Here is a 27,237-nt window from a genome sequence, read left to right as displayed (position 1 = left end):
TACGATGTAGCAGCACCTGTAATCGCATGACAGCAGCTTAATGTATCAAGCAGTCGGGAGAGGATTCACACGCGACAGTTGTAGCTGTTGCATTTATTTTATCAAAGGTAGCCCATGACCAGAAAAACTGCTACTGTACCAGTCGATTGATCAATACTGAGCAAAATATGCTAATGAACACAGAAAACCCATCCAACAGACCCCAAAGATCATCTCATAATAACACGTTCTACCTTGCATCAAGAAACCAAAGTAGAGTAAATCTAGGTGCTAATTATACAAGGGATTCATCCTTGTATAATTAGCACATTGATCGAGCGACGGGGCGTGGGAAAACCAGCAGCTCTGCGGAAAGCAGATGATGACCAGCCTGCAGATATCAGTGCTTATGTGGATACCCGGGCCTAAGCAGACCGTGTGCGCCAAAGGACACGAACGGTCCTGAGGAGCACTCGATTGGCTCTCGATCGTGGGAATTCTCAATTGATAAAATCAAAGTCCGGACGGCATCTTTCACTTCTGCCTCACAAACTATAGCTTAATTCGAAAAGCATTTCGCAGAAGAAATACATCAGGAGACATTCGTAATTCCAGACCTTTAATTTAGGTACGAGTGCTCTAAGAAGAAGCACCCGCAAACTGCCAAGTATCTGTAAGTAACGAAGCACGGCAGCGTATCTGCTTTCTAATCGTAGATATGGACTGCAGTTTTACAGTACAGCAAATAACCGTGTGCATTGGAACACTGCACACCAATTATCCGTTAACCTTTTCTTCCAGAAACGAAAACAAGTTCACTCAAACTAGATACCCGAACCGATTATGCACAAAACAGGAAGTTGGTTCGATATGCGCAAAGTAAATATACGCAATCTGCCAACCCGTGGTTGACAATTGCAGCTTCAGTTCGGCTCACATCTTCTGCTTCACGTTTTGGTCAGTTGCAGTCGCGGAGCAACTGCACCGAATCACGGTGGCCAATGCCGCAGTCCGCCAAGGTACGCTCGTCTTCCATGATTTGGCCGTCAAATACCAGTCGCTGCTGATCCATGGGAAGCTCTTCGATCTCCTGAATCTGTACTTTCAACTGGCGCACCCAGTAAGCCAAATTAACGCTAAAATAAATTTTTCTACCAGGATTGATTTCAACGGTAAGGTCACAATCATTCTCCAACCGCGTCGGGTAAATAACGTTCTTCCACAACGCCGGCTTCCGGGCAATGATATTTTTCAGCTCGTCCAGCTCCCATCCCAGGGCCGGAGAATGTAGGTTGCGTAGCACCATGACCAGTCCGCACAGTATCATCCGGCCGCCCACCGCCTGGGCATCGGCGTGGTCACGGATAACACGGACGGCATCCAGGACGGGGACCGCTTCGAGAATGCCATCGTCCGGACGGCACAAGCGCTCCAGAAACGCCACCTGCGTCCACAGGGTCAGCTGCGGAATCTCCCAACTCAACGCCAACTTCATCGCCTCGTACAGGAAAAACGGAGACGCTCGGTGCGGATCGATGGGCAGGGATTCGTGCTTGGCTACGGCCGCATCCAGAACCGCCAAGGCGGCATCCAGTCTACAGTCCAGTTCGTAGAAGATAACTTTTCCAAGCGGTCTCTCTCCGAAAATAGCCCGAGTTTTGGGAGAAAGGTCAACCTAGCGATGACAATCCAATCGTTATTCACATAAATGAAAGCAGGATTGAGCGAAGTCATTTGAAAGTTGTCCACGACCACGGCAAGTCTCATGCACCCTTTTAATAAAAGAATAAGAAGAGCACAAAATGCTGTGTATATTTCTAGTGCGTAGATGCTCAGCATCTACGCACCCGCGCGCAGATCTGAACATACTGTAACTTAAATTTCCTCTCAGCCAAAACCTTCTCAGTTTTTGAGCACTGTACGCGCGTAAAGTTATATTTGTTAAATAATTTGAAACAAATGAATGAAATACAAAAAGAAATTAAATATCACTATTAGCCAGTAGGTCACTAACCAGGATTTCTCGATGGGATTCTATCTTGCCATCTCGCGTTTTCAGTGTCACAGTATCCGTTCCCGTATGGCCCAAGTCGTAGGAGCACGCCAGACGGTCCGGGAAGGTCTGCCGGAATGCGTGGAGCTTGTCTCCCAGCAAGCGCCGCAGCGGCACCCGCATGGTAACGATACAGTAGGCTTCACGGAAGATACCCAGATCCTGGCCGCATTCCGAGAAGGTCTGACTGTCAATACTCGCCAGTTTGCTGTTGATGTGGGACAAGTTGGTGGCATGAGTTTCCCAAATTTCCACCGTGGCGGTGGGATTTTCGAGATGATCGACATGAGCGAAACCCAGCTGCACATCCGTCAGGCTGCACTGGTCCGGCACGCGGCTTAGCTGGATTCTGGCTTCCCATGGAATTTCGAAACCAGGCTTAGAATAGCCACGAGTAAAGTCATTTTCTTGTGTCGCAACTCTTTCCTTAACTGCAATACATCCACGACATTTTACATCAACCGGAAACAAAAATTCGTAACAGCGCCTCGGCCCACAAGTACTATTTTGCCCGGTACAAAAGTGGTATTGGCGGAATTCTAAACGATTTTTATAAAAGCAGACACAACGCCGTTGCGCAGACTGTTGACTGTGGCATCTACAGCACGATGAATGATCACTTACAGAACACTTCCAGTCCGACGCCGTTCTCCAACCACACTGGCAGCGGGGAAAGCGCGTGGCCAGTCCGTGCCACACCCATCCCGTCCAGTTTCCCCTGACCGTAATCGTTCCACGCCAACGATCGCAATTTCTGTGGATTCTTCTGAAAGGTGTACTTGGCACAGTAAACTAAGACACCGTCTACTGTCTCGTCGGTTCTGGCCAGTTCATGATGGGTCAACAAGTCCACAACTTCCGCTTCGAGCTGGCGCTGTTTATCCAGGGGTTCCGACGGCGGGGAGAGTTCGCTGCCGCATACAGGGGACGATAAAAGCGGTCCGGTGGAATACTGCCTCAGGCCGTGCTCCGTCGAATCCCCAACCGCACCGGACAGTTTCTCCATCCCCTTGCCATCCATTCTTGCAGACGACGGTCCTTGCCTAATACTGTAGTAATGGCACTGCACTGATACTGGACAAAAAACTCGGCGTAAATTCCTCCACTATCACAGGAATACGAGTAGCCTGAAATTTAAACCAGCGATGAAATTGATGGCGATGGTAGCCGATACCACATTCAAAACTAAAATCACGAAATTCGGAAAGCAATCGAAAGCAGCTCTTGCGTCGACAACAACTTAGTATGTCTAAATGGATTAATATCACCTTTGTCAAACACCTCTGTCAACCTGCCGAGTGGCAGCGGGCAAGCCATACCGGACAGCGCATAAAGCCCCGACTCTGATGTTCACAGCATGCAGCAACGAGTCACATGTTACGCGGGATATGGCGCACCATGCACGCACGCATATACGCCCGTGTGCGCAGTATGCACTTGGCTTTCATTGGCCTGGCTTTGCCGGTCAGTTTTGATTGGTGAATAACCGCGATGGAATAGAGCAGTCATTTAGAAGTACGCACAATTTGTGCTTAAGTACTGTATCCGTTCGTTGTTTCATTCCTGATCAGTTTGCGAGCGTAGATGACAGTGGCAAATTTAAGGGGGGAGGAGGTGGGGGTGGGGGCAAATGCCCCCACCCCCACCGCCGTTACTCGGACGTCAAAAAAATTCCGAAGTGGCTATTTTGCCGCAGTTTTTGCGGCAAAATAGCCTTAGCCAAAAAATTTGCAAGAGGGAGGTAAACTAGCTGTACTGTATGATACAGGGAAGAACATCACTCAACGTTGCGAGGGATGGTTCCACAACCCGGCATTCGACAGAGCACCATTAGCCCGTTGAAGACTGGTCAAATAAAGTGATTGTCCGCTGAAGGTGGCAGCGTACTTTCACAGTATCCGCTACGCGTGACCAGCAGCAGCAACTGAAAGCGAAAGTTTTTGACCTGCTGGCTGATTTCCGGCTGGCCAGCAAGGAATCCGGTGCGAATGGTGACGGTGTTATAGCGTGCCCCGCGATGCCCACCAGACTTCGCCCATTTTTCGATTTCTCACTTTCACCTCACCTCCATTCGTCCATTACTTTTCCCACCTCAGCCCACCTCCGGCGGCACAAAATCTCATCCCGGCTCACCTAATGTACCCCATTTTCACCCCCACTTTTCGGTTTTTTAAAAAAATATTGTGATGTTCGATTTTAATGTCAAATCTAAAGGTACTATTCATTTACAGTAACTGCGGTAACCTGTTGTGCAGCTGACTTAAAAATCTGTATAATCTGAAAATATCTGCAAGCATTTTATTACCGCTATTGAGAAATCTCATCACTGGTTCGCTTAACACCACGCCGCTTTAGATCACGATTCAGACTGCAAAACAACAATGTTTCGAAATTATAATCTTTAGTGCGAAGTCGACGTTCAGAAAGCAAGTATCCCGCGACACTAAAAATCCGCTCCACACCTGCTGTCGTTGCAGGTGCGCACAATATTTGTTGAGCAATCCGGGATAAACGTTTATATTTCTCTGCTTTAGCTTTCCAGTAGACAAGAGGATTTACTTCGGCTCCGAAAGACTGGTCATTTTCACACAAATACATTTCATATTCTGCATCCACGCTGAGGCTCTGACCGGCAGACGTTTGTACAGTGGCAAGTAATTTAGGCTTTTTCAACACAGAGAAAAGGCTTGACGATGTAGACGGCAGTGGCGCAAGCTCTTCGACGGGCGAAATATTCAACTGCACTCGTTCCATCATGCCGATGACTACAGCTTTCATCTCGTTAGTAGTTAAGGTCCCAAAGCCGCAATCGCACAGTTCGCTTTTATAATTCGGATCCAGAAATAATGCCGCAATATAAACGCTGTCATTTTCAGTATTAGCGAAACGAGTATTAACTTCACTGAGTAGATCACGGGCATATGATTTCAGCAGGCTAGCCGGATCATCAGCGTATGCCTGAAAGTAAAATCCGTGATATTTACGATAGCATAAGCAAATGTACATAGAAACAATAGATTTCGTATTTATAACGTTCTAAATTTTAATACAACAACTCAGCTATTCTACAGTTGATGAGCAAAATAACGTACAAAGTTACAAACTACAAAGTACAAAGTACTACAAACTACAAAGTTAAATGGTGTTGCAATTTACCTGAAGGTTCCGGCGCAACAGATAAACGGCGGGAATCACTTGGCAAACAGTAGGATAACCAGCGCTCTGCAGTTTCAGAAACAATTGCTCAAATGTGCTCGTCAAGTTGATGAAGTCTTGCAAAATTCGGACGTCTTCAGCAGTCAGTCGGTGTTTTTCTTTGAAAATCAGTCCGTCTTTTTCCCAATTATACTTTACGGCAACTTGAACCATCTTGTAGTTAGTGTTCCAACGGGTAACACAGCGGTTGGTAAATTCGCGTCCAAAGACTTTCACAATTTGCTCCGTTTGTTGCGGTGACTTCTTCGCAGAGCTCACGATCTTTGCAAGTTTTTCGATGACAGTGTTCAACTTCGCACAATTCTTCACTGGATTTTTTAAACATAGCTGCATTGTGTGCGCGACACATCGTAACTGCAAAAATATCCACATTTTTATTATGCACTGTAACAACGCAAACAATTAATCGTAAGCGTCTAAAATCAAGCAGATTTTACCACTGACATTATCCGCCGCTGCGAGAAAAAACTTTTATTTTTATAATTTTTTCTTTATATAATATAATATTCAGACTATTCACATGCGTTAAAGCTCCGAAATACATTATTATTTATTAGGTAATTCTTAACATATTTACTTATTTTACACCAGTTATTGTACCTGAATTGATCTGCCGTTGATAACACATTCTTGCTCCAGCAGACCGCATACTTCTTTTGCAATTGTTGAATCCGAATCCAGATCATCAGGACTGAGATACTCGACATCATAGTCCTCGCTGGCTACTGCTTCAGTAAGACCATCGTCAGTATTAAGATTATTATCACCTTCGCAGAATCCTTCCATAAAACCCGGCATCCAGTCTTCAAAAGCTTTCACAACATTTCCACCATTATCAGTGCCCACGTAAATAACCTTTTTCCGGATATTGAACTTCTCCAGTATTTCGATTACCAACTTGAAAATTTCATCCGCTCCGTGTTTTCCTTCAAAACGCGTACAGGCAAGCAAATGATTCCGCAAGTTCCACGATGAATCGATGAAATGTACAGTAACGCCCAAGTAGCCGCGCTGTTTCTTACTACTCCAAATATCACAGTTAATGGCAACGAAATCGACTGACTCCAGTTCTTTCTTCAGCAGATCCACGTAGATTTTGTCGTATTCTGGTATCATATGGCGAGCAATGTACTTTTGAGTCGGCCACTACAAAATAATGAGATTTTTAGTTAGAAACTTCTAGTTCTAAACACAAAACCTGCTGCTGCGCATAAAATGTAACACAGGCGCGAATATAAAGTACAGTGAGCACACTAGCGAAATCCACAACCGGTTACCCCCCGTATTGTTACATTTAAAAGTAACTATCGTCACTTACATGTAGCCGTTCGTCGAAATTCTTCACCAGTTTGTCCCAACATGGATTTGTCAAAGCATTCACCGAAATTAAAGTAGAAAACAGGCAATCCGCGACGCATTCATGCAGAAGCCTCTGCTGGCGATGCTCGTTACTGTACGGAGTCACTTTCTTTTCTACGCACTTAAGACTGTCAATCTCTGGCTGCAATAACGCGGAGGTCGATTTTCCGTGAGTAGCGATGAAGTCTTCCACTGCCTACAACAAGCCGTTGAAGTAGTTATATTCTTTCAACATACAATTAGTAATTAGCACGAGAGGTACATTATTTAAAGTGTTTTACAAGGGTTAGTGTAAGTATACTTTACTAAGGTAAAGCAAAATGTAAGCACTAACAAGTAAGCAGTGAACATCATACAACTACAAACAACAGCAACACAGTAAGTACTAAGTACTAGCGCAAAAATACGTATGCCTAAAACTTGTATGGAGAATCACCAAACACAAAAATGCTTAAGGGCTTACTGGTTCTCTCCCGTGATGAGTAACAACGTGAATCCTGAATTTTCCGTACGATTCGAAATCTTTGACGGTTTTTCCATTGGCCTTCTTGCAAAACTTGCATTTCGCGCTGTGCAGCTGCCCTGTTCGCAAATTTCTTGTTTCTTTCATTGACGAATGGGCTTCGTACAGATGCAAGTAGAACAACTTCGGTGATATGGTATCAGCAAGGGGATTTGATTTTTTGGAAGTGGCAGATTTCTTCGGGTCTCCTTCATCATCGGAGCTGAGCAGTTCCACAGTGTCCACCGTTTTGGACATATTCGTTCTGCCAGATGATCACGGGAAGAGACAGTGGCTGGCGAAAGTTTTAAAATTGCGCATTTAAATAAGAACAATCATTTCGTTTCCAGATGAGTATTCACGACTACAATACTTAGCACGAGATCTAAAAACTAAGAAATCACTCTACAGACTCTAAGGTTCTTTGCATTTTCATATTGAATTGTAAGTAGAAGTACGCGAACTCAGTCCTGCTGTCTGCTGCTACAATGCCAGTGCCAATGGAACAGCTTCTTTGAGCGGTCTTACAAAACATCAGTGTACTATTGCATATCAATGTGATTGCAGTCTTGATTGAGTGGATTTATTAAGCGTTTCTGCACTGGAATTGGAATTGTGGCAAACACATTTCTTGCGCCGGAAGTAAGATAACTGTAATTTGATAATTATAATTTTATTTTACACCCAGGCTTCTCAGCCCATTTTCAGCCCATTTCGGTAAAAAATTTTCATCCCATTTCTGGAAATTTCAGCCCATCTCACCTCATCTGTGGCTCTGTCCCATCTCATTTTCATTCCCCTCTAAAAGATGAGGTGGGCTGGGAAAAATGGGAAAAATTTTCACCTCACCTGAAAGATGGGCAAAGTCTGATGCCCACCTTTCAGCTGGTTTTACTTGGCGCAGTCGTTAGCGTGGAACAATTACGGTCAGGAAAATAACTGTGCCTGTGTGCTGCAGCGACAGGTTGTCCTTTGCAAAAACTTTCCCCTTGGAAGCGTGTCTGGAGAACAAGGTGGAACCGCAAGTACAATACATGATGTATGTACATCTGTACAGACTGTACTGAATGTGTAAAGTGATGACCTGCTTTACAAAATTACAGATCTATACTCCCATAAATCGTTTGTTTTCGCCGTTGACTGTCAAAGACTATGCCACACCGGATATACACAGCAGCAAATAGAATTTTTAGAAGAAGAATCTACAAACGTTTATCACAATGCTCTAGTAGTAACGCTTTGTTAAACCACTTAAATGTAGTGAGCGGCTAAGAACCTTTTATATCATTTCGCTTGGACAGCACCGAACGTACCAGATTTCGTAAATCATCCAGGGAATTTGCTGAAAACACAAAATTCAGGGTGTTTTTTCCCTTAACAATTTGCTGACGGTAAAAGTACCAATTTTGAATACTTGGAAAAAACCTGGTGGACCGACGGACATTACCAATTTACCAGCGATGATTGTTAATCCACTTTGCATGGAAATGTTCAATGTAATTGGTTAGAATTTGTAAACCTCTCCAAAGCAGTCGGCGCCTTGGACGTCCGACGATGAGCGCATGAGCTGCAGCCTGCAACAAAATTCTTGGATCCATCATCTAGGCCGTCTTTATTACTGAGAGTGCCTTACAATCCACCACCCACCTGACGAATCCACGGAATTATAGACAATTATTCAAAGAAGGCACTTCACACAGCGTAAGGAAAGTTTCGATGCGGACACGGACATGATATCGGGAAAAGCACTTCAAATTTACTGTGCTATCGGGTAGCTTCCTGGGTAACGAGCATGGTGAAAGGCACTGAAAGCCATGTTCGAGCATGGTGACGGATTGTTCGCGGCAAAAGTTAGCGAAAGCATCACACCAGTCTTGGACTGTAGTATATAAAGCGCTCACATCATTTGCAGGCCTCAACAGTGCGTTTCAAGTAGCATATCGGTAAACTTGCGTTTTAAGCAAAATGTTCGCTGTGGTGTTGCTGTGTATTACCAGCTGCGTGTGATTTTTAACCGTCCGCGCCGACGACATCCAGTACACCATCCCGGCATGACAACCGGCCGGCTTCACACCCTATGTCCGCATCGAGCAACCTTACCCGAATGGCAGAAGCAACCGTAACCCGTTCTTCGAAGGTGTTTACAGGGCCGGGAAGGGCCAGACTGCATTCCTGAGTGACAATCTCCTGCCAGGAAAGAGAAGATGCCCGGTGGACGGCGATCCTCACTGCCGTGACTGCGTGGCAGGATACAAGAACAGCGACTTAGTGCAGTCGCAGTGCTGCTTCGCCCATCACTGGCCTGAAAGAATAACCGCAACATCCGTGATGTTCTGCCGTACCGCTTCCATCTGTCACCTATAAACCAAACCGAACCTTACGCAGACCGTTACGCGACGGCTGGCGAGATATGGCATGGTAAAGACACATTCCCTACATTGGTAACTGTCTGTACATAACGGTGTCGTATAATCTACATTGCCCCAGAAATCTACACACAATCTGGGTGTTTGTACTTTTATGTATGTAGCGACGTGCGTATATGACATGTGCACGATGGAGCCAGTTTCGACTATCCCTTATGGATCGGAGCCTGCATCCCGTGTCGCCAAGTTAGACAAGATGGAACCATATATTGACGTCCGTAGGTTGCCACCCAATAACCCCAGTTACTGATTAGAGAGATTTGGTAACGAGTACTAACGACACTGTGATGACTGTGGCTCATTATAATTTTCGATTACTCTGTATAGAAGTATCCACAATAATCCTGCCTATTCTTTCTTTCGAGCCTTATAGCTAACGTTTCGTACAATGTGGCGTATCGTATTCATGTTCGTATTTTTGTTTCTAATCGTCAGGTGCATTACCGTGCATATAGTGTCTGTTCGGTGCGCACACGGTAGGTTTTCCGGTGACGATACCGGTAGCTATCGTGATGGTTTCCGTCATCGTTAGAAGTTTGTTTGTTCGCTAAGCACAACGATAACGCTCGATACAGAGTTCGGCTTGGGCTCGGTCCGGTCTCACTGAATTAAAAAATGTAAAGTAAATTTTGCAAGAGCGTGACCAACCGCTTGTGGGGAGGCAGTTTGTGTGAACAGACGACTTCCGGTTTGTTAGTCCCGTCACAAAACAAATTGTTTCTAAATGTTATTTCTATTTTATTGTTTGGCAAAATATTTTATTAAATAGAGCGATGTTTCAAGTGCTTATTTCTTTCGACAAAACGGTAATCCAATAATTCCACGGCTCACAAGATTCTACCGGAGATGCCCAACGATACCAACGCTTTCTATCGTTATCTACGATACGGTACAGGCAGAAAAACGGTAAATTTGTGGTGAGTCATACCGCTATCGTTACCGTAAAACCTACCGTGTGTGCCCCGAACAGAGACTAATGCTGTAAAGGAATACTGTACATGCAAAGCGTCTTTGATGTACAGAGTGTATGCCGACCATAAAATTTTGCTAAAAACATGCAGCATTCGACAACTTACAGACACTCGTACATCCATCCGGTAAACACTAAGTTTAGTTGTTTTTCCCGATCAATAATACAAGCTCACAAACAAAGAGATATCATTCAGTCTTACGAAAACCATTATTTTGGCTTCCATCGGCGTATCAATCTGGGTTAATCTCCTATTCTCTAACTGAGGAAACTCAAGCAATAGTTATGGTTTCTCTTCAATTTTAATCATGTCTTATTATTATAATTTACAAACAAAATTCCCGATCTGTTCAATGAGGGCCCCAAGAAAGCTAGTAGTAATAGCGACCGTCGTTTTGCGCTTTACGAAGTGCTACAACTTCGCTTTGTATGAAACGTCCCGAATTCCTTGTCTTTTAGGTTTACATGAACAGAATGCTGTGTTATTATTACTGTTATTTGAATATCAATAGGGTGCGACTATTGTCACCCCCTCCCACCCCCTTTTGGCTATTGTCACCCCCTTGCACGCCCTTTTGACTATTGTCACTCCCTTTTTTTAAATAAAATAGACATCCCCTTTGGCTATTGCCACTCCTCGGTCATTTTTTTCAACATTGTTGCTGGGTTGACCTTTCAGCCAACTTAGTAGTAGTATTTTACAGTACTTTATAGTAAGTATACTTGATAGAATAAAATCTGCATAATTATAGTATGTACTTATTATTTTGGTTTCTTAAGTTTCTTAGGTTTTCTTTGGTTTTCTGTGGTTTTCTTAAGCCACCAACCAGACTTTCGCCATTGATCGATCGAAAAAGTTGCCAGAAATAAATATAAACTAGCGCAAGACTCTAGTTTATAAATCCGCCACAAAGCGCACATGGCAAAGACCACGGGCGAACGACCGTTCCAACGAACGCGAAGGGCAGAATACTTAGTACGTACATTCTGACAAAAGCACCATGCGGTATCAGTGTGACTGTCTCGCGTCATGTACATGCGGGCTAAGGCTTCCATGTCGTCACACGATGGCCTCGAACGTCCACCGGAAGGAACCGCTGTTTCGTGTAAAGGACTGCCTCGATCGCTGGTCAAGAACTGCCAACCTAACTGGCAGGAATAAAATTAAAAAAGAGCCGCTGAAGGAAAAATTACAAGAATAAATTAAAAGGTGGTGACAATAGCCAAAAGGGGTGTTGTGAGGGGTGACAATAGTCAAAGGGGGTGTTTATTTTATTAAAATAAAGGGGGTGACAATAGTCAAAAGGGGGTGCAAGGGAGTGACAATAGTCAAAAGGGGGTGCAGGGGGGTGACAATAGCCATTTCCATTGTCGTGTTAATTTTATCCGCATTCGTGTTAATTTTATCCGCATTCGCAACAGACAGGTCGATAAACCTAAGCATTCGTGATTGCCTCTGAATTGAAAGACTTTGGCGGCCCTATGCTCGGTGACACTAACTATGATAATATTTGTGATTTCCATCTTAAAAGCAGTGAAACCACGCACATGTTTATATTCATTTTTATATTTATTATTATACGAGTATTTATTTTTGTATTTTTTTGCACCGCTGCGGGACTTTCTGCGCCTCTAATTAACGACTGGGCTAATTAACTGTATTATTTCGGCTCGATTGGGGAACGTTCCTGTAAATGATTCAGCGTTCAGGTTGTGTTAGCGCAGACTGCCATTTGGTAAATGTACTAAAGTCATAAATCAATTATCAATACTCCTCTTTATTCGTAATCACAAATCACGGCTACCTTTCTCCATAGACAACGCAAAGAATGCACACGCTGCTTTTTACAGTCTCAAAAAGTAAATTCAATCACACCAGTTATTCAGCATCCAGAGCTGGTGTAGACCATATTAAATCCAAGGTCGTCAGTTCAGAAGTCCATATCGTAATGCCCTATTCCCGGGGCGACACGATCGCTGTGATGTTCTCCAAAATCCACCGGCGGCGGTGGCGTTCCATGGTTGATTCCATCGGCTCGCCACATTCGAAAAGCCATCAGTCCTAACCAGATCAATAAGAGCAGTCCAGCGCAAATCATACAAATCCGACACAGCGATGATTTCCCCTTCCGAGTTGCCGGAGTGTCCCAGAGCGGCTTTCCAGGCTCCGGGTCCATAAAGACGATCTCATTATGAGCGGGAGCGCGATTGCGCAGCATTGTAAGTAGAAAACAGTAAATACTTCGGTAACACAGTAATACTCCAATAACAGCAGCAGCGTTGCGCACATTACGATATGAACAATGGTACAAGGAGTACCGTTTACCTTCGGCATCGTTGCCGACTGATATTAACGCACAAAGCAATCTAGTGGCATAGTACGGCAATTATTCCTGTGTAAGCAACTCTCCACGAGAACGCGGGCGCATAAGTGATGCAAGGTCAGCGAAAATCAGCCGAGCCGAGCAACTGCTTCAAAGCCTAAATTAAAGCTTTAAGCCTCCAAAGCCTAACTGTATACAAATTAACGAAGTATGTCTCATGCAGGAAGTTCACGTAACGTATGTGTTTGCGGAGAATACAATACTTTTACATTTTTTTAAAAATGCTTTTTGCCACCAAAGAAATTTTTCCGAAACAAATGTCAGGGAAAAATGAAAAAAGTACGGGAAAAACACAGTTTCCAGGAAATACCCAGACCCTTGCATTACTATTACATAACTATATTAGTATTAAAAGCATTACAGTAAAAACGGCCCTACATTTAAACCTGCACAGCGACATGGACACCATTAGATTCTGTAGGCGCAATAACCGGTTTCTCTCCAATGGAGGCAGGACCGGAAGGCGTAACTACCGGTATACTATGTGTGACTAACCACCCACTTTACGGATTTCTCTCATCCCGTATTTCCGCTATACACCGGCACAATCGGCAACCGGTCAACATATGTACAGTCTGGTGGGCACATGCGCCTTCATCGTGCAAGTGCATGCATAAAACTGAAGTAGTCGTAAGTAATTGCGGCAGACAGTCGTAATACAACTCCCATAAGGTCAATGTGCGGCAGAGATACATACTGCAGAAGAAAATCGATTTAATAACGGCCCTAAAAATAGCGCATGGAAAAGTGCATTTGCTGTGACTAGAGTAGGTCATGTATCGATCGATGGCTACGCAGTATAACAATATACGCACACATATGCTGGTCATTCAGTACAAGGCAATCGTCCCAGTATGCTCCGAAAGCAAACTAGCCCCAGTGCAAACACCAATATTATTATGTACGCGAATGTTCTTAATGTTATATTTTGCACTAACATTTCAAACTCTCATGCTGAATACTTTAAAAAATAGTACTGCAAGTGTAATTGTGAGTGTAATTACTACATACAAGTGTAATTATTATAATGGCTAAGTATTACTTTTAACATGAAAAATCTGTGACTATAGACCTGTCCTTCTTTTCACCCGAACACGACGGGCGGGCTTCATGTCATTGCTTTCCATATCGTGAGAAACTTATTGAGCCCAGAATCAAACATCTTGCTCAATTTTTGCCACACCCTCGCAGTACTCGCTTCAGGCAATATCTCTTCCACTATGCGGAACTTTCTGGACTGTTTTGAATCATGTATAGGACGAGAGGAGCTAAAGCAGTCTACAGAGGAGAAAGCTACTCATCGCACTCTCCCACCACCTCCTCCTATCACCGAATTCACCGTAAATACGGAGAATAATTTCGCAGTGGAGGCGTTCAAGGCCGCTTTGGAAACTTGTCGCCATCCAAGCAAAAATCTTGTAATCTGTCCGTATTCCGCGGAATTGGTCCTGGCAGCGCTTTTCCCCGGAACCGATGGTGAACTGCATGCAGCGTTGGCGCAGCTGCTGTGTCCCGATGGACGATCTTTTTCCGACTTGGTAACGAATCTACAGGCAGTTAACACGGACGGCGCGCTGAACAGTGCGAATGCGGTGTTTTATGACGATCACTGTCGCTTGGCCTCTCAGTACCGCGAGACGGTGGAGACGTCCATACAATGCGGGTTTATTCCGACGCCGTTTCAGGATGCTCCGGACCGAGCGGTGGACATTGTCAACCAGTTCGTGGCGGAGAAGACAGAGGGCAAAATTACGGCATTTCTTACCGAAAGCCGACCGAATGCAGCGCTTATCCTAATCAACATCATAGATTTTGCCGGACAGTGGACAGCGCCATTTAACCCGCAAGATACTAAGCAGAACATTTTTCATTGTCCCGGTGGTGTGGAAAAGACTGTCAGTTTCATGAAAGAAGAGCGCGCTTGCATCCGGCACTATAATGTTTTGGATTACGCCAGGGCCGTTGTCGAGGTCGGTGATCCAAAAATCATTGTCATGGATGTAAAGGGAAGGAAGTTTAGTGTTATGATTTTGTTACCAGCGGATAATTCGGCTGATGGAATGCGGCAGCTGGTAGAAATGCTGACAATTCAGCGGCTCTTATCCTGGCTAAAGAAAAGCGAGCCCGATTGTCCCCCCTACATCCTGCTTCCCAAATTTCGCATCCGCTGCTCTACAGACCTGATCCTAACTACAATGAAGCTGGGTTTAGACCAGATGTACGCACCATCGGCAGGGAATTTCTCTAGGATGATGGATGATGGAAAAGAAATGAAAATCGATGAATTTACACAAGAAGTTATCTTAGGTACTAAACTTTCTGCAGATGAAACTTGCTATTTTAGAGTGCCAGAGCAAGAGACCAGCGACCAAATTTTTAATGGATTAGTCGACGCCCATTTTTTCACGCGAGAAAACGGTTTTTTAGACCCCTTGTGTTGCACATCTTCTCACTTGTGCATGTTTTGTTTAAACACAGAATGTCCTGGAATTTTAAGTGTTACGAAAAAGAATAATATTGTCTTACCCATAAAATATTTACTAATATAATTATAACTACGTAATACGCTAACACGTAATACGTACTACATAATACGTAATACGTAATACGATTCATGATAATTATGGAGGTATCTTTCCGCAGTTGTGCTCAGTTGACATGTTGCTGAACATCGAAAAATCTTTTTTTGTAGATCTGGATGAGTACGGTGTAAAAGCGACGGCTGTCAGTGCATGCCGATTGGTGTGTCACTGTTTACGTGAACCTCAACCCGACTTCGTTGCCGACCGACCGTTTCTGGTGGTCATCTGGAACGAAGTCGTCGGTGTACCCGTTTTTATTGGTCAAATCAATGATCCCACCGAGTAATGCCAACCCATCATCAACTGGACACACACTCGTACTCGGTGGAAGAAGTCATACAAAAAAATGCAAGTTGAGTGTGACCGCTCTCTTGATGAATACTTGCTTAATGTTTTCGGAGTTTTGCGATGGTAAATTGCATTTCTGAACTAACACGATTGGTCCATGGCGATTTGTTATTACTATAGTAACAACACTACAGTTACTATAGTACTCAGTTCCAAAAACATGGCTGGCTAGCATTTTCGGTCGGCAGCGTTGCAATGGGCTGTCAATTCTTACGGCAAGCAAGCCATTATTTCTGGAAGTTTTTCAAGTGTAAGAAACTCTCCATGAGAACATGCGCACATGGAAAGTGCAATGTCAGACAAAATTCCTCAACTGCATTTTTTGTGCAACTTAGACCATTGTAACAAACATGTGGAGTACTCGAATCAAGCCTTGCTTCAGATAATATTCACAATATTACTCGTATTGATAGTCCATACATGCTAAAACAGGACATAAAGATAAGTTTTCGTTTTGAATTTCGATATCCATTTTTGTTTTGAATTTTTTCCGTGCAAACAGCGAAGACAAAAGACGATAAAGGTTAGAATATGAATGACAAAAAGAATCAAATTTTGACCAAGAACTGCATTCCTTCTATCAATATCACAGTAAAACCGGCGTTGCCGGTTACATGTCAGATATCGGGAGTACGCGTAGTCACTGTTGCTTTCCTTAATTCGGTTGACCGGAGCAACATCCCGACCAGCCGTCCAGTTAACGGATCGATCTCATCCCGAAAACCTTCCTCAATCTCCGGGACCGGCCTTCCAGCAACGATATCAACATCCACATGTGACGTATTCCGATCACTGTGTTTCTACAAATCACCCGGCTTCCTGTGAACAGTGGTACAAGGAAAGCCGTTTACCTTGGCATCGTTGCCGGCTGGTGTTAACGCATAAAACAATCTAGTTGTACAGTGCGGCAATTATTCTTGTGTAAACAACTCTACACGAGAACGAGCACGCATAAGTGATGCATGGTCAGCGAAAATCGGCTGAACAAATGCTTGGAATTCGAAGCTTTATGAAATTACCGAAGTATGCATTATGGGAAAATATTACATAACGTATATTTTGCGTTGAAAACACCACTTTTAATATAAATTTTTGCCACAAGGAAATTCCACTGTAAAGATAATAATTATATCAAGGCGAAGTACAGAAAGTAGGAGAAGGGTTTCACCAAAAGTACTGGTATGTGAACACCAACAGCATCACAGTACATCCAGTAATTATCGACATAGGCGGTAAGCGCAATATCCGGTTGCTCTTCCATCGAGTCGGCCCGTAACTACATTCCTGACCAACGGCCCGGATTCTTCGTTTCTTGTGATTCCATTATTTGTACACCGGAGATTGGCAACGTTTGTGAAATTTGATGGGCACATGCGCTTCTCCCGTGCAAGTGCACGCTACAAAACCAAAGTACACATCAACTGAGATAGTTCAGCGAACCGTGACAGTTTCTTATTTGCGGTATACGACGGAATTCCTTTTAGTATGTAAGAAACGGTAGTTTCTGTTTTTGGTCTTCGAAATCCGTGTGTAAAGAACAGAAAATTTCTGGCGGCCGTAGAGTGTGGAATGCCCCGGCAAGTTGAAGGCAGCGGTCGGGCCTAACAGCGATGCGTGGTGTGTGTTGTGTTCTGGTCGAGTAACGATGCGTGACGAGTAAGCTATTACCTATATCCATATCTCCCGTCCAAATTTGTAGACGGCGCTGCTAACTCGACATTTCCTTTACAGCTCCATAATACTTACTTTTCCTATTGATATTCATTATTTATAAGATACTCCTAAATTATTTATATTAATGCTTGTTTTTTCCGGAACGGACTGGATTCTAAGGCACCGGAGAATCCGCGTATTGCGACGTACGGCGCCGCATCCTGGTTGTTAAGCGAGCACATGTTCTGTGTATAGTGGTGTGTCTATATAAGTGCGAGCGGTAGCATTCTGCGCTGTTGTTCACAGTTGTTTGCAGTTAAGAAAATTTTGAAAATTTTTTTTACAGTTAAGTTTGGCCAGTGACCTTTAGCAGCGTTCTGCATAAATCGTCAGTTATTATTTTATACAGACGTCTGTTATCTTCATCATGGCCCCTGCTACTGTGGAATCAGCTCGTACGTTTAATAAGAAGAAACTTGGTCGTCTAAACCTGAAGGAAGTCAAACAGCTTATTGTTGAACTGGAGGGAGAGCAGGCGTTTGATCCCAAAGTGGAGACGAAGCAGGACCTTGTGACCCGCCTCTTTCTACTGCTTCATCCGGATGACGCCTCCGAAGTTGAGGAAGAACGGGTGGACGACCGGCCAGTAAAGGGTGATTCCCCCTTTGACCTTGCCACTGCCGTTGGCATATCCGCCGAATCAGTCGCCCAACTTACTGACAAGGGCTACAAAACGGCGGAGGACTTGGCCTTTTTGGCTAAGGTCAGGAAATTCCCTGATAATCTGGATTTTATTACGAATTCCCGGGACCGGGATCGCGTTGAAGTTTTCGCCGCACAGCAAGCCGCTGGATCATCACCGCTGATCGTGCCACCAGGTGACCTTTCTCCGGCAGATTTACGCATCAAATTGTCTGGCATTCAACGGAAATCCGTTGTTCGCGGTCGTTCCCCAACACGGAGCATCGGGAAGCGCCATCAGTCTGCTTCAGGTGAGGAAAGTGTAGAGCGATCTGTTAGTCCTTGCCGCAGCTCAAGCGAATTTTCGCATATTCCCGACCACGCTCGAAGTATAGCCAGACCACATACCTACGCGTTTGTAAGAGCAGCCCATAAGGCTCATAAGGATTTAAAGCCACACGAAATTACGTGTGACGAACTGTTTGCCGGCAACATCAGGGGCGCCCTAACTTTGGCTCGAAAGAGTAATGTACCTGCATCTCTTATTGAATTCTTGGAATACCAAGAATATTTAGCGCGAAAGCGCTGCGTTTACAGGGACGACGCGGTTCTCGGGTTCGATTGCGAATTTCGCATGGAAGCCGACATCGAAGGGTTGTCTCTGGGTGACATTTCCCGTCGCGACTCAACAGCTGATGCCCATTTTTCGGCGGATTCTCGCCGATCCTCGGATTCCCGAGGCAAAAAAGCCGCTAACCCTCTTTTTCGTTCAGGACGTCCGGACACCGGAAAACGCCGTTTCCCCAACTACTGCTGCTACAACTACAACGACCAGAAACCGTGTCTCGAGACGCCGTGCCACTATCCCCACGTCTGCGGATTTTGCGGGAAGCATCACCGTGCCACGGCTTGCGCAGAGCGACCAAGCACCAGCAGAGGCTGACCTTCCGAACCCGCCTCCTGTTCATCTCCGGGATCACGGACTTCTTACCTTCTCACCGCATGACCTCTACCGACTACCTAACCCGGATCCTCCGCTGCCCATACCTAACTACTGCGAATCAACCGTTACGACGGATTCCTCTCTTCGCTCTGATGTTATAACCGATATTGTTTATGACCCGGATTTGTTGTTACGTTGTACTCTTACTCAACGCCTGTCTGTTTGGGAGGCTGAACTTTCAGCTGACCCAGATAAAAGTTTTTGTTGAATGGCATTGCAAATGGCTTTTCTGTTGTAAACGATGTTCAATGTGTTTCGCCGGCTGACTGCAAAAATTACCAAAGCGCACTTTGTTCCGACAATAAACCTTTCATGGATGCAATATTTCTTGAAGAAATTCAACTTGGTCGTTTGGTAGAACAACATGAAAAGCCACTTCGTATTAACGCAATCGGAGCCGTCAGAAAGTCAGATGCGTCAGCATTACGTCCCATCACCGACTGCCGTGGTTTTGCCATTGTGTCCTACTTGGACGATTTTTTGGTGCTTGGAGACACATTTGACAGCTGCGCACTCGCAAAAGCCGTCCTAATTTTTTTGCTCGAATCACTGGGTTTCGCCGTGAAATTCGAAAAAGTCCAAGGACCGTCCACTCGCATAAAATTCCTTGGTTTGGTCATCGATTCAGTGTTGTGCCGGTTGGAATTACCAACCGACAAACTCCACGCACTGCAGGATAGCGCCTTTATGTTGTCGCACCGAGTAAAGGTCACCCGGCTGGAACTGGAGAAATTTTTGGGCCACATTTCATTTGCCTCACGCGCAATTTACGGTGCGCGGACTTTCTCCAGGATGTTCATCGATTGCATTTCCGCCTTGAAAAGCGCAAACCACCGAGCTCGCATCACAGTCCCGCTGCAAAAAGAATTTCGCTGGTGGTTTCAGTTCGCTTCCGGCATGAACGGTCTCATCCCCTGCTCTCTAGGGTTACTTCGGCCGGAAATAACTTTTAGCACCGATGCTTCGTTTAGCGGCTTCGGTGCTGTATTCGGTGACCTTTGGCTACTGGGATCGTGGGATCCTCTATCATTACCGCCTGTCGTGTTGAACAAATGCTGGTTGCCTACGCCGGTTTTGGACGCATCGGTGGCGAGCAACGTCAACTTCCTCGAGCTCATTTGTGCTTGTGTTGCGGTCCTCGTTTGGTCCCCGCTATTTCACCGAAGTACGGTCATTATCGAATCCGATAACGCCGCGACTGTTGCCTTCCTCAACCGAGGATGTTCCCGCAATGCGTTTGGAATGTTGTGGTTGAAACTTATTTTTTACGCGTCTATAAAATTCGATTTTAGAATCCGCGCTCATCACCGGCCCGGAGCAACCAACACCGCAGCAGATGCTCTTAGTCGGGCGCTTGAGTCAAATAAGTCTGTTAACACCTTTACCGGCATGTACCCGCGTTTCCGTGAATTTTCGTTACCAGAACACACTACTTCCAGGTATCCTCATGTCGGCTCTGGAGCATCGATCGAAAAGTTTGCGGAAACGATCCATGGCTCCCTCTACAAGGCGGACGCGTGAGAAACAGTGGTCTCGATATCTTCAGTTTTGCAAACAATTCAATTTACTTGCCTTGCCAGCTTCCGTCGACACTGTACGCCTATACATCGCGCATCTCTCCGACGAATTGGAATTCAACACTGTTTCTAATTATGTCTCGGCATTAGTTTCTTTTCACCACGAGCACAATCTCGAAGCCCCAGATTTGTCACATTTCTCCATCAAGGAATCATTGGCAGGTCTTCGTCGTTCTCGCCACCTTGCCCCGAATCGTCGTGACCCCATCTCTCCTTGCCACTTGCGCACGATTCATAAGAATCTGCATTGTTTGCCGCTCGCTTTGAGAAAAACGTTCTGGGCGGCTTGCCTGGTAGCATTCTTCTCCCTCCTTCGTTCATCAAATTTGCTTTTCCGGCGGAATAACAGCGCAGCTCTTCGAACCAAGGACCTTCAGTACCGGAAGTCAGAAGCGACTTTGCGCGTAAAAGCCTTAAAGAATATGAAACACAAAGACGCTGAACTCATCGTACCGCTCCCTGTAGTCAACGGCAGCTGTTTTTGCCCAGTTCAAGCCATTCGCAGCGCTCAGAAATCTGTGCGACCGCGCGACCACGATTTCTTGTTTAGTTATAGGGTTGGCGAAACCGTTAAACCTTTAACCTCGAATGAATTTAACAAATTACTTCGGAAAACACTGGAAAGCGGTGGCGTGTCGGACGTCTCACGGTTTTCCGCTCATTCCTTTCGGAGGGGAGCCGCTACATTTTCCTCGTCTGTTGGCCTATCGGAAAATTCCTTGAAAGCTCAAGGGAATTGGAGAAGCGACTGCTACAAGCAGTACATCAGCCGTGATGTCGACTTCCGCCGAGAATTCGCTTCCGGAATTGCGACAGCCCTCACTTTGCAACGGTAAATTTAGCCGTGCTGTTGCTTCCGCATTGTTCCTTGTTTGTTTGGCTTCTTGGGCTTGGGGCCGCTTCCGGCCAATGTATCGGCATATCTGCCCAATGGAATAAAGTTCCGAGCCCAGAGTAGCTGTTTCGCGTGGCGCGTTGAGAAGCAATGGACTGGATTCTAAGGCACCGGAGAATCCGCGTATTGCGACGTACGGCGCCGCATCCTGGTTGTTAAGCGAGCACATGTTCTGTGTATAGTGGTGTGTCTATATAAGTGCGAGCGGTAGCATTCTGCGCTGTTGTTCACAGTTGTTTGCAGTTAAGAAAATTTTTTTTTGTTGTTGTTGTTTTGTTCGATGGCTTGGGGCCGCTTCCGGCCAATGTATCGGCATATCTGCCCAATGGAATAAAGTTCCGAGCCCAGAGTAGCTGTTTCGCGTGGCGCGTTGAGAAGCAATCTGCCGTTATACAATCGCGAGATTGGGCCACGCAGTGTGTTACTAGCTACTACCCGTAACAGTTGTGGTCAACTGGTATGAGCCATATAATCTCTGTTTTACATGCCGCAAGAGAAAATCGATAGGCTGACCGTTGCTCTAAAGATAGCGCATGGAAAAGTGTGTCTTCTGTGGCTACTCAGTTGGTCAAGTATCGATCGCTCCCGACAGAGCTCTCAATAATGCTGCATGTCTGTATTGTATTTACTACTGATTCTGAATCCAAACGCATATACATAATTTGGCATTTGCCATACTTTTCCAGTCCGCACTATAGACTTCGCCTCCAGTTATGCGGAACTTTCTGGACTGTTTTGGGGCATGTATGGGACGAAAGAAGCTAGCCCACTCTACACAGGAGGATAATGTTCATCACAATCTCCTACCTCCTCAAACCACGGAATTAAAGGTAAATACGGAGAACAGTTTCGCCGTGGAAGCGTTCAAGGCCGCGGTGGAAACGTGCCGTAACCCCAAAAAAAACCTTGTTATCTGCCCGTATTCCGTGGAACTGATTCTGGCAGCGCTGTTGCCCGGAACCGATGGTGAACTGCATACAGCGTTGACGCAGCTGCTGTGTCCTGATGGAAGATCATTTTCGGACTTGATAACGAATCTACATGCAGTTAACACGGAAGGCGCGCTGAACAGTACGAATGCGATGTTTTACGATGACCACTGTCGCTTGGTCGCTCAGTACCGGGAAACGGTGGAGACGTCCATACAGTGCGGATTTATTCCGACGCCGTTTCAAGATAATCCCGCTCGAGCGGTAGCGATTGTCAATCAGTTTGTGGCGGAGAAAACGGACGGAAAAATAACGGCATTCCTCACCGAAAGCCGAGACAGTACTGATACAGCGTTAATGTTAATCAACATCATCGATTTTGCTGGTCAGTATATGCGCGGTTCAAATATTATTAACTTTCAGGGTTACTAATAATTGTAAGTTTAATTTTCTGTGTCTTTAATGGTTTCGGATAAATACTTTTTAAAAACATAATCTTTGTTACGTTTGCGTATTGGAAGAAAAAGGAAATCAATGGGTTAAACAAAATTTTGGCGAAAGTAGCGAAAAATTTGTAAATAATACAACCATTTTCAGATCGAACAAAAGTCATTCTGTCTATATGCAGACTTAAACGCTTATAAGCAGAAAGCTGAAATTTCTTTTTTTTAACTTCCAAAATACTTCAGTTCATTATTTCCGGTAGGTATTTGGTTTCAATTAAATTAAAAAAACGGCTCAAAAATGTTCCAGTTTGTATAATCCTTTAGGTCAGTGGGAAGTGCCCTTTGGCCCGACCCACACTAGAACTGGGCCGTTCCACTGTCGTGATGGCATTGAGAAAGCTGTGGGTTTCAGGAAAGAAGAGAACGCAGTCGTTTGGCACTACAACGTGCTGCCGTACCCCAGGGCTGTGGTGGAGGCCGGCGATCCCAAGATGATTATCCTGGACGTAAAAGGCAGAAAATTTAGCGTCATGCTTTTATTACCTGCCGATAATTCTACTGATGGAATGCGGAAATTGATCGAAATGCTTACCATACAACGGCTGTTAACCTGGATGCAGAAAAGCGAAGGCGATGGTACGCCATACATCATCATTCCCAAATTTCGCATCCGTTGCAGTACCGACCTGATCCCAGCTACGCAAAAGCTGGGTTTAGAGCAGATGTACACACCGTCGACAGGGAATTTCTCGCGCATGATGGATGATGGAAGGGAAATGAAAATTGATGAGTTTAAACAGGAAGTTATATTGGGTACGGGATACGAGATACAGCTGCGGGCATTCTCTTTTGCAACAGACCAAAACTTTGGTGGAGCATACTTAAACGCAGCGCCAAAGGGTGTTTAGGAGAGCGTGAACGTTCTGGTGTAAACATAGGATTCTGGCATTATGTATTTACCCTGGCATGCGTATGCTCGGAGTCGGTGCGACCACTAATCACGTTTTTTAAATCTGCGCGATAATATAGGTATAGCGGAAAATAAATAACATGTTTTCAAACTGTGATTACTGTAATTTGACTTTTCCGTCATGAAGTCCATCCAAAAAAATTCCAGCATATGTCTGTAACTGCGCTTATTTAACTATATAATCCACGGCGTTAAAATGTTGCAGATATGGATGAGTACGGCGTAAAAGCTACGGCAGTAACCGGATTCCGCTTAATACCCAACTGCTTAGCCGAACGACAACCGCATTTCGTGGCTAATCATCCGTTTCTAGTGGTCATCTGGAACGAAGTCACTCGGGTACAGTGAAACCTCTCTTAAAATACACTTCTTTATTAAATACACTTCTTTATAACATACAACTTGTAAGGAACCGGATTGGCTCGCATGTTATAACATAGGGGGGATTCTCTTTATAGCATTCACCTCTTTATAAGAGTTACATACACCATACATATAGAGTGCCTGTATTTTATAGAGAGGTTTTACTGTACCAGTCTTTATCGGACAGATCAACGATCCAACCGCGTAACCACATCCCAAAGTCAATTCCGCATTGCTCCGTCGCACTGGGGAAAAAAATGTTGGTATCCAAAAATTTCGATGAAGAATTGACGCCGCAGTTCTTGAAATAAGTGGTCCTCACCACTGGATTCTGTACCATTTTATGATGTGCTGTGAATTTTATGATTTTCTTCTTTGCTTATCCTTGAGTTACGGATAGATTCCATAGTCGCCGGCAGATGGCGTAATTGCTATTTTTTTGCGTGCACATACAATGACGCTAAATTTCTTTGTATTCGTCCTTGTTTTGGCTAATTGCTTTGTTTGAATTAATTACTGCGTTCCAGTGAATGTTTTACAGCACGTACTTACTACTTTGTAGCAGCGTGTTTTGGACCACAAGAGAAGATATGCCACCGAAACCGAGCCGAACCGGACCGAAACCGAGTTGACGGTAGACTAGCGGCATATCTTCTCACAAGCATGCCAGATGCGTATCTCGATTTTTTTCGCGTTTTTTTAATCCTTTTTGTTCATACGGCAACCGAGTTGCGCATACTCTAACTATGGTAATTATTCCTGTGTAAGCAACTCTGCACGAGGACATGTGCACACAAAAAACGCGACGTCAGCAGCAATCGTTCTACTAAATTTTTTATGCAACTTGCACAATGTTTATGAAATTGTTACTAAACTTCTTCTTTATCGACAACAGCCAGTATACATAACAACATGCCTGCGCTGATTTACACTAATAAAAGTGATCGAATTTAAACATTAAAAAAGCATTACTAGACTTCTCATCCGATAATTACTATCACTATGACGATTCATACATGCACGAAAAAACGTAATTTCAGAAATACACAGTTATACCGTTTTAGTGAAAAAATTTTTCGGTCCCAAAATTTGAGAGAAAACGATAGAACATGTTAAACGGCAGAAACTAGTCGCTCTCACCGAAAATGCGCTAAGAATATCACAGTAAAAACGGCGTCATATATCAATATCAGTTATACGGATATTCGCCGTTGTTTTTCTTAATTCGGTTACTGGAGCAGCATCCCCGATCAACCGTCCAGTCAAAGGATCGATCTCATCCCGAAAACCGTCCTCCATCGCCGGCAACCGGCCTTCCAGCAACGATATCAGCATCTCCACATGCGACGTATTCCGATCGCTGTGCTTATACAAATCATCCGGTTTCTCGGCATAGCTCCCAACTTGCCGGTAGTACGTATGCACCGCCAGGGAACTTTCCCACTTAACCACGCCCAACTGCTTATAAAACGGGTACAGATTATTCGGATGCGGATTATTACACACGAATCCGGCGACGTAGTTCGTCTCGCGATACAGTATACTTAAATACCGTGCCACGCGCGCTTGATTGAAATTCCAGTCGTGCAGGTAGATATCCTCGTAGCTGCGTCGCCAGGCGGTCAGTAACGGCGCCGCCTTGCGCCCGGCGACGAAGCCGATGTTATAGCCGTCTTCATCGCCGTAGCACGTGATGGACTGCTTCGTCTGCAGGATCTCCTTGATCCGCTCCCCGCGGATGAAATACACGTCAAAATCTGCGGCCACGCCCCCGTATTCCAGTACCACGTCCAGTTTAGCCATATCCGCCCAGTGTTCGCGGAATTTAACTTTTGTTTTCCCGGCTGTTTTTGTCGGTTGCCGAAATCGGTGTGCGACCATCCCAGTTTTGCGAAGCAGCTCCCAGTAGGGTCCGGTGGGTTCGGTGTCGCCGTGGACGAGGACCTTATCCGGTTTGACGTTGTTCAACGCCGAGCGGATGCTGACGTAATCCAGAAACCGTAATGGAATCCGTCGCGGAGTGAATTTTACGTAATGCACGAAGAACACAGTCGGTGCGGTCATGGTGTCGTTCCCGGCGAAAACTGATGACGGTAGTCGTGACGCGTCATTCTGAAGACCAACCTCAGCGGCTGTGCAAGCATGGTCCAGTTTGTTCAGCAGGGAATTAATGAAGAAAACCACAAGGCTGACAAATATTGTCACGCGAAGAATAAATTGCAGGGGATATCGTCGACTTGCGCCCACGGCGCCATCCATGTAGCGCCACATACTGTTTGCTCCATATGTATTTGGCCTAACTTAAGCCACGATTATTAATAACGCCATGTTACGCGAAAATCAAAAAATTAAGCGCCGGAAAGTGCTCCAACATAAAAAATGGCGATTGTAGTAAAACAAATATGGTCGCGCCACGTTTTACGGCGTATACATAAATACTATACAGTATACGTCAGTACAAATGTACAATCGTACATCGTATCACCCAATGAATGTTCTGCATGCAGGGTAACTGTACAGTATACAGTTTTCCAAATATTCTACAATACCTTAAAAATTATACACGCGTCCTCTTTTCAACATCGTTTAAGAAGTTAACTTAGTTCTTTCTACTTGGTATATAAAGTTTATGGACTAATAAACCTGAGCTTTTCGATTTCGCCAGCGTAAGCAATGTGTTATTCATGGCTCTTTTGTACAGATCGCGTTCTCGGCGTTGATGATCGCGTTGAGTGGGTACGGAATAATCTAGGCGAGCAAGGTGATATATAACACGGCAGCGAAACGTTAATTTTTCGAGCGCAATCTTCCTCTTATAACACTATCGCCGTTGGTCTTATTGCAGCACTAGTTTGCTTGATGGATTTCATCGGTTTTGTGAAAATAATAATTTATCTCTGA

The 27,237-nt window shown here is 44.8% G+C and overlaps 4 protein-coding genes across 4 annotated transcripts; 2 read left to right on the top strand and 2 right to left on the bottom strand.

Moving 5' to 3' along the window:
- Nucleotides 1-863: 863 nt before the first annotated feature.
- LOC129593784 (uncharacterized) lies at nt 864-3,120 on the bottom strand. Its single transcript, XM_055490243.1, has 3 exons — nt 2,657-3,120; nt 1,994-2,463; nt 864-1,654 (listed from the first exon to the last, which is right to left on the bottom strand). Exons 1-3 carry the CDS (start codon nt 3,051-3,053, stop codon nt 938-940), a joined length of 1,584 nt encoding a protein of 527 aa, XP_055346218.1. The 5' UTR covers nt 3,054-3,120; the 3' UTR covers nt 864-937.
- Nucleotides 3,121-14,109: 10,989 nt separating this feature from the next.
- Nucleotides 14,110-15,757, top strand: LOC129593694 (serpin B8-like). Its single transcript, XM_055490133.1, has 2 exons — nt 14,110-15,196; nt 15,582-15,757. Exons 1-2 carry the CDS (start codon nt 14,110-14,112, stop codon nt 15,755-15,757), a joined length of 1,263 nt encoding a protein of 420 aa, XP_055346108.1.
- A 6,617-nt stretch (nt 15,758-22,374) lies between these two features.
- LOC129593693 (serpin B9-like) lies at nt 22,375-24,321 on the top strand. The gene is made up of 3 exons (XM_055490132.1): nt 22,375-22,942; nt 23,328-23,816; nt 24,179-24,321. Exons 1-3 carry the CDS (start codon nt 22,375-22,377, stop codon nt 24,319-24,321), a joined length of 1,200 nt encoding a protein of 399 aa, XP_055346107.1.
- A 1,191-nt stretch (nt 24,322-25,512) lies between these two features.
- Nucleotides 25,513-26,845, bottom strand: LOC129593692 (uncharacterized). The gene has a single exon (XM_055490131.1). The coding sequence runs from the start codon at nt 26,605-26,607 to the stop codon at nt 25,513-25,515; it is 1,095 nt and encodes a 364-aa protein (XP_055346106.1). The 5' UTR covers nt 26,608-26,845.
- Nucleotides 26,846-27,237: the final 392 nt, after the last annotated feature.

This window comes from Paramacrobiotus metropolitanus, unplaced genomic scaffold (genome assembly GCF_019649055.1).
Source record: "Paramacrobiotus metropolitanus isolate TYO unplaced genomic scaffold, Prichtersi_v1.0 Parri_scaffold0000063, whole genome shotgun sequence".
Classification (NCBI taxonomy): Eukaryota; Metazoa; Tardigrada; class Eutardigrada; order Parachela; family Macrobiotidae; genus Paramacrobiotus; species Paramacrobiotus metropolitanus.
Note: the sequence above shows the minus strand (reverse complement) of the source record. Positions and strands in the feature narration are given on the sequence as shown.

What these genes read in the sequence shown, in the direction of transcription:
- LOC129593693 (XM_055490132.1), top strand. Translation starts at nt 22,375, where the DNA reads ATGGGACGAAAGAAGCTAGCCCACTCTACACAGGAGGATAATGTTCAT. An exon ending in CAACATCATCGATTTTGCTG is followed by an intron (nt 22,943 to 23,327) that starts GTCAGTATATGC and finishes ATAATCCTTTAG; the next exon opens with GTCAGTGGGAAGTGCCCTTT. An exon ending in TAAACAGGAAGTTATATTGG is followed by an intron (nt 23,817 to 24,178) that starts GTACGGGATACG and finishes AAAATGTTGCAG; the next exon opens with ATATGGATGAGTACGGCGTA.
- LOC129593784 (XM_055490243.1), bottom strand. Translation starts at nt 3,053, where the DNA reads ATGGATGGCAAGGGGATGGAGAAACTGTCCGGTGCGGTTGGGGATTCG. An exon ending in CGTCGGACTGGAAGTGTTCT is followed by an intron (nt 2,464 to 2,656) that starts GTAAGTGATCAT and finishes GATGTATTGCAG; the next exon opens with TTAAGGAAAGAGTTGCGACA. An exon ending in AATCCCATCGAGAAATCCTG is followed by an intron (nt 1,655 to 1,993) that starts GTTAGTGACCTA and finishes TGTCATCGCTAG; the next exon opens with GTTGACCTTTCTCCCAAAAC.
- LOC129593694 (XM_055490133.1), top strand. Translation starts at nt 14,110, where the DNA reads ATGCGGAACTTTCTGGACTGTTTTGAATCATGTATAGGACGAGAGGAG. An exon ending in TACACAAGAAGTTATCTTAG is followed by an intron (nt 15,197 to 15,581) that starts GTACTAAACTTT and finishes CTTTTTTTGTAG; the next exon opens with ATCTGGATGAGTACGGTGTA.
- LOC129593692 (XM_055490131.1), bottom strand. Translation starts at nt 26,607, where the DNA reads ATGTGGCGCTACATGGATGGCGCCGTGGGCGCAAGTCGACGATATCCC.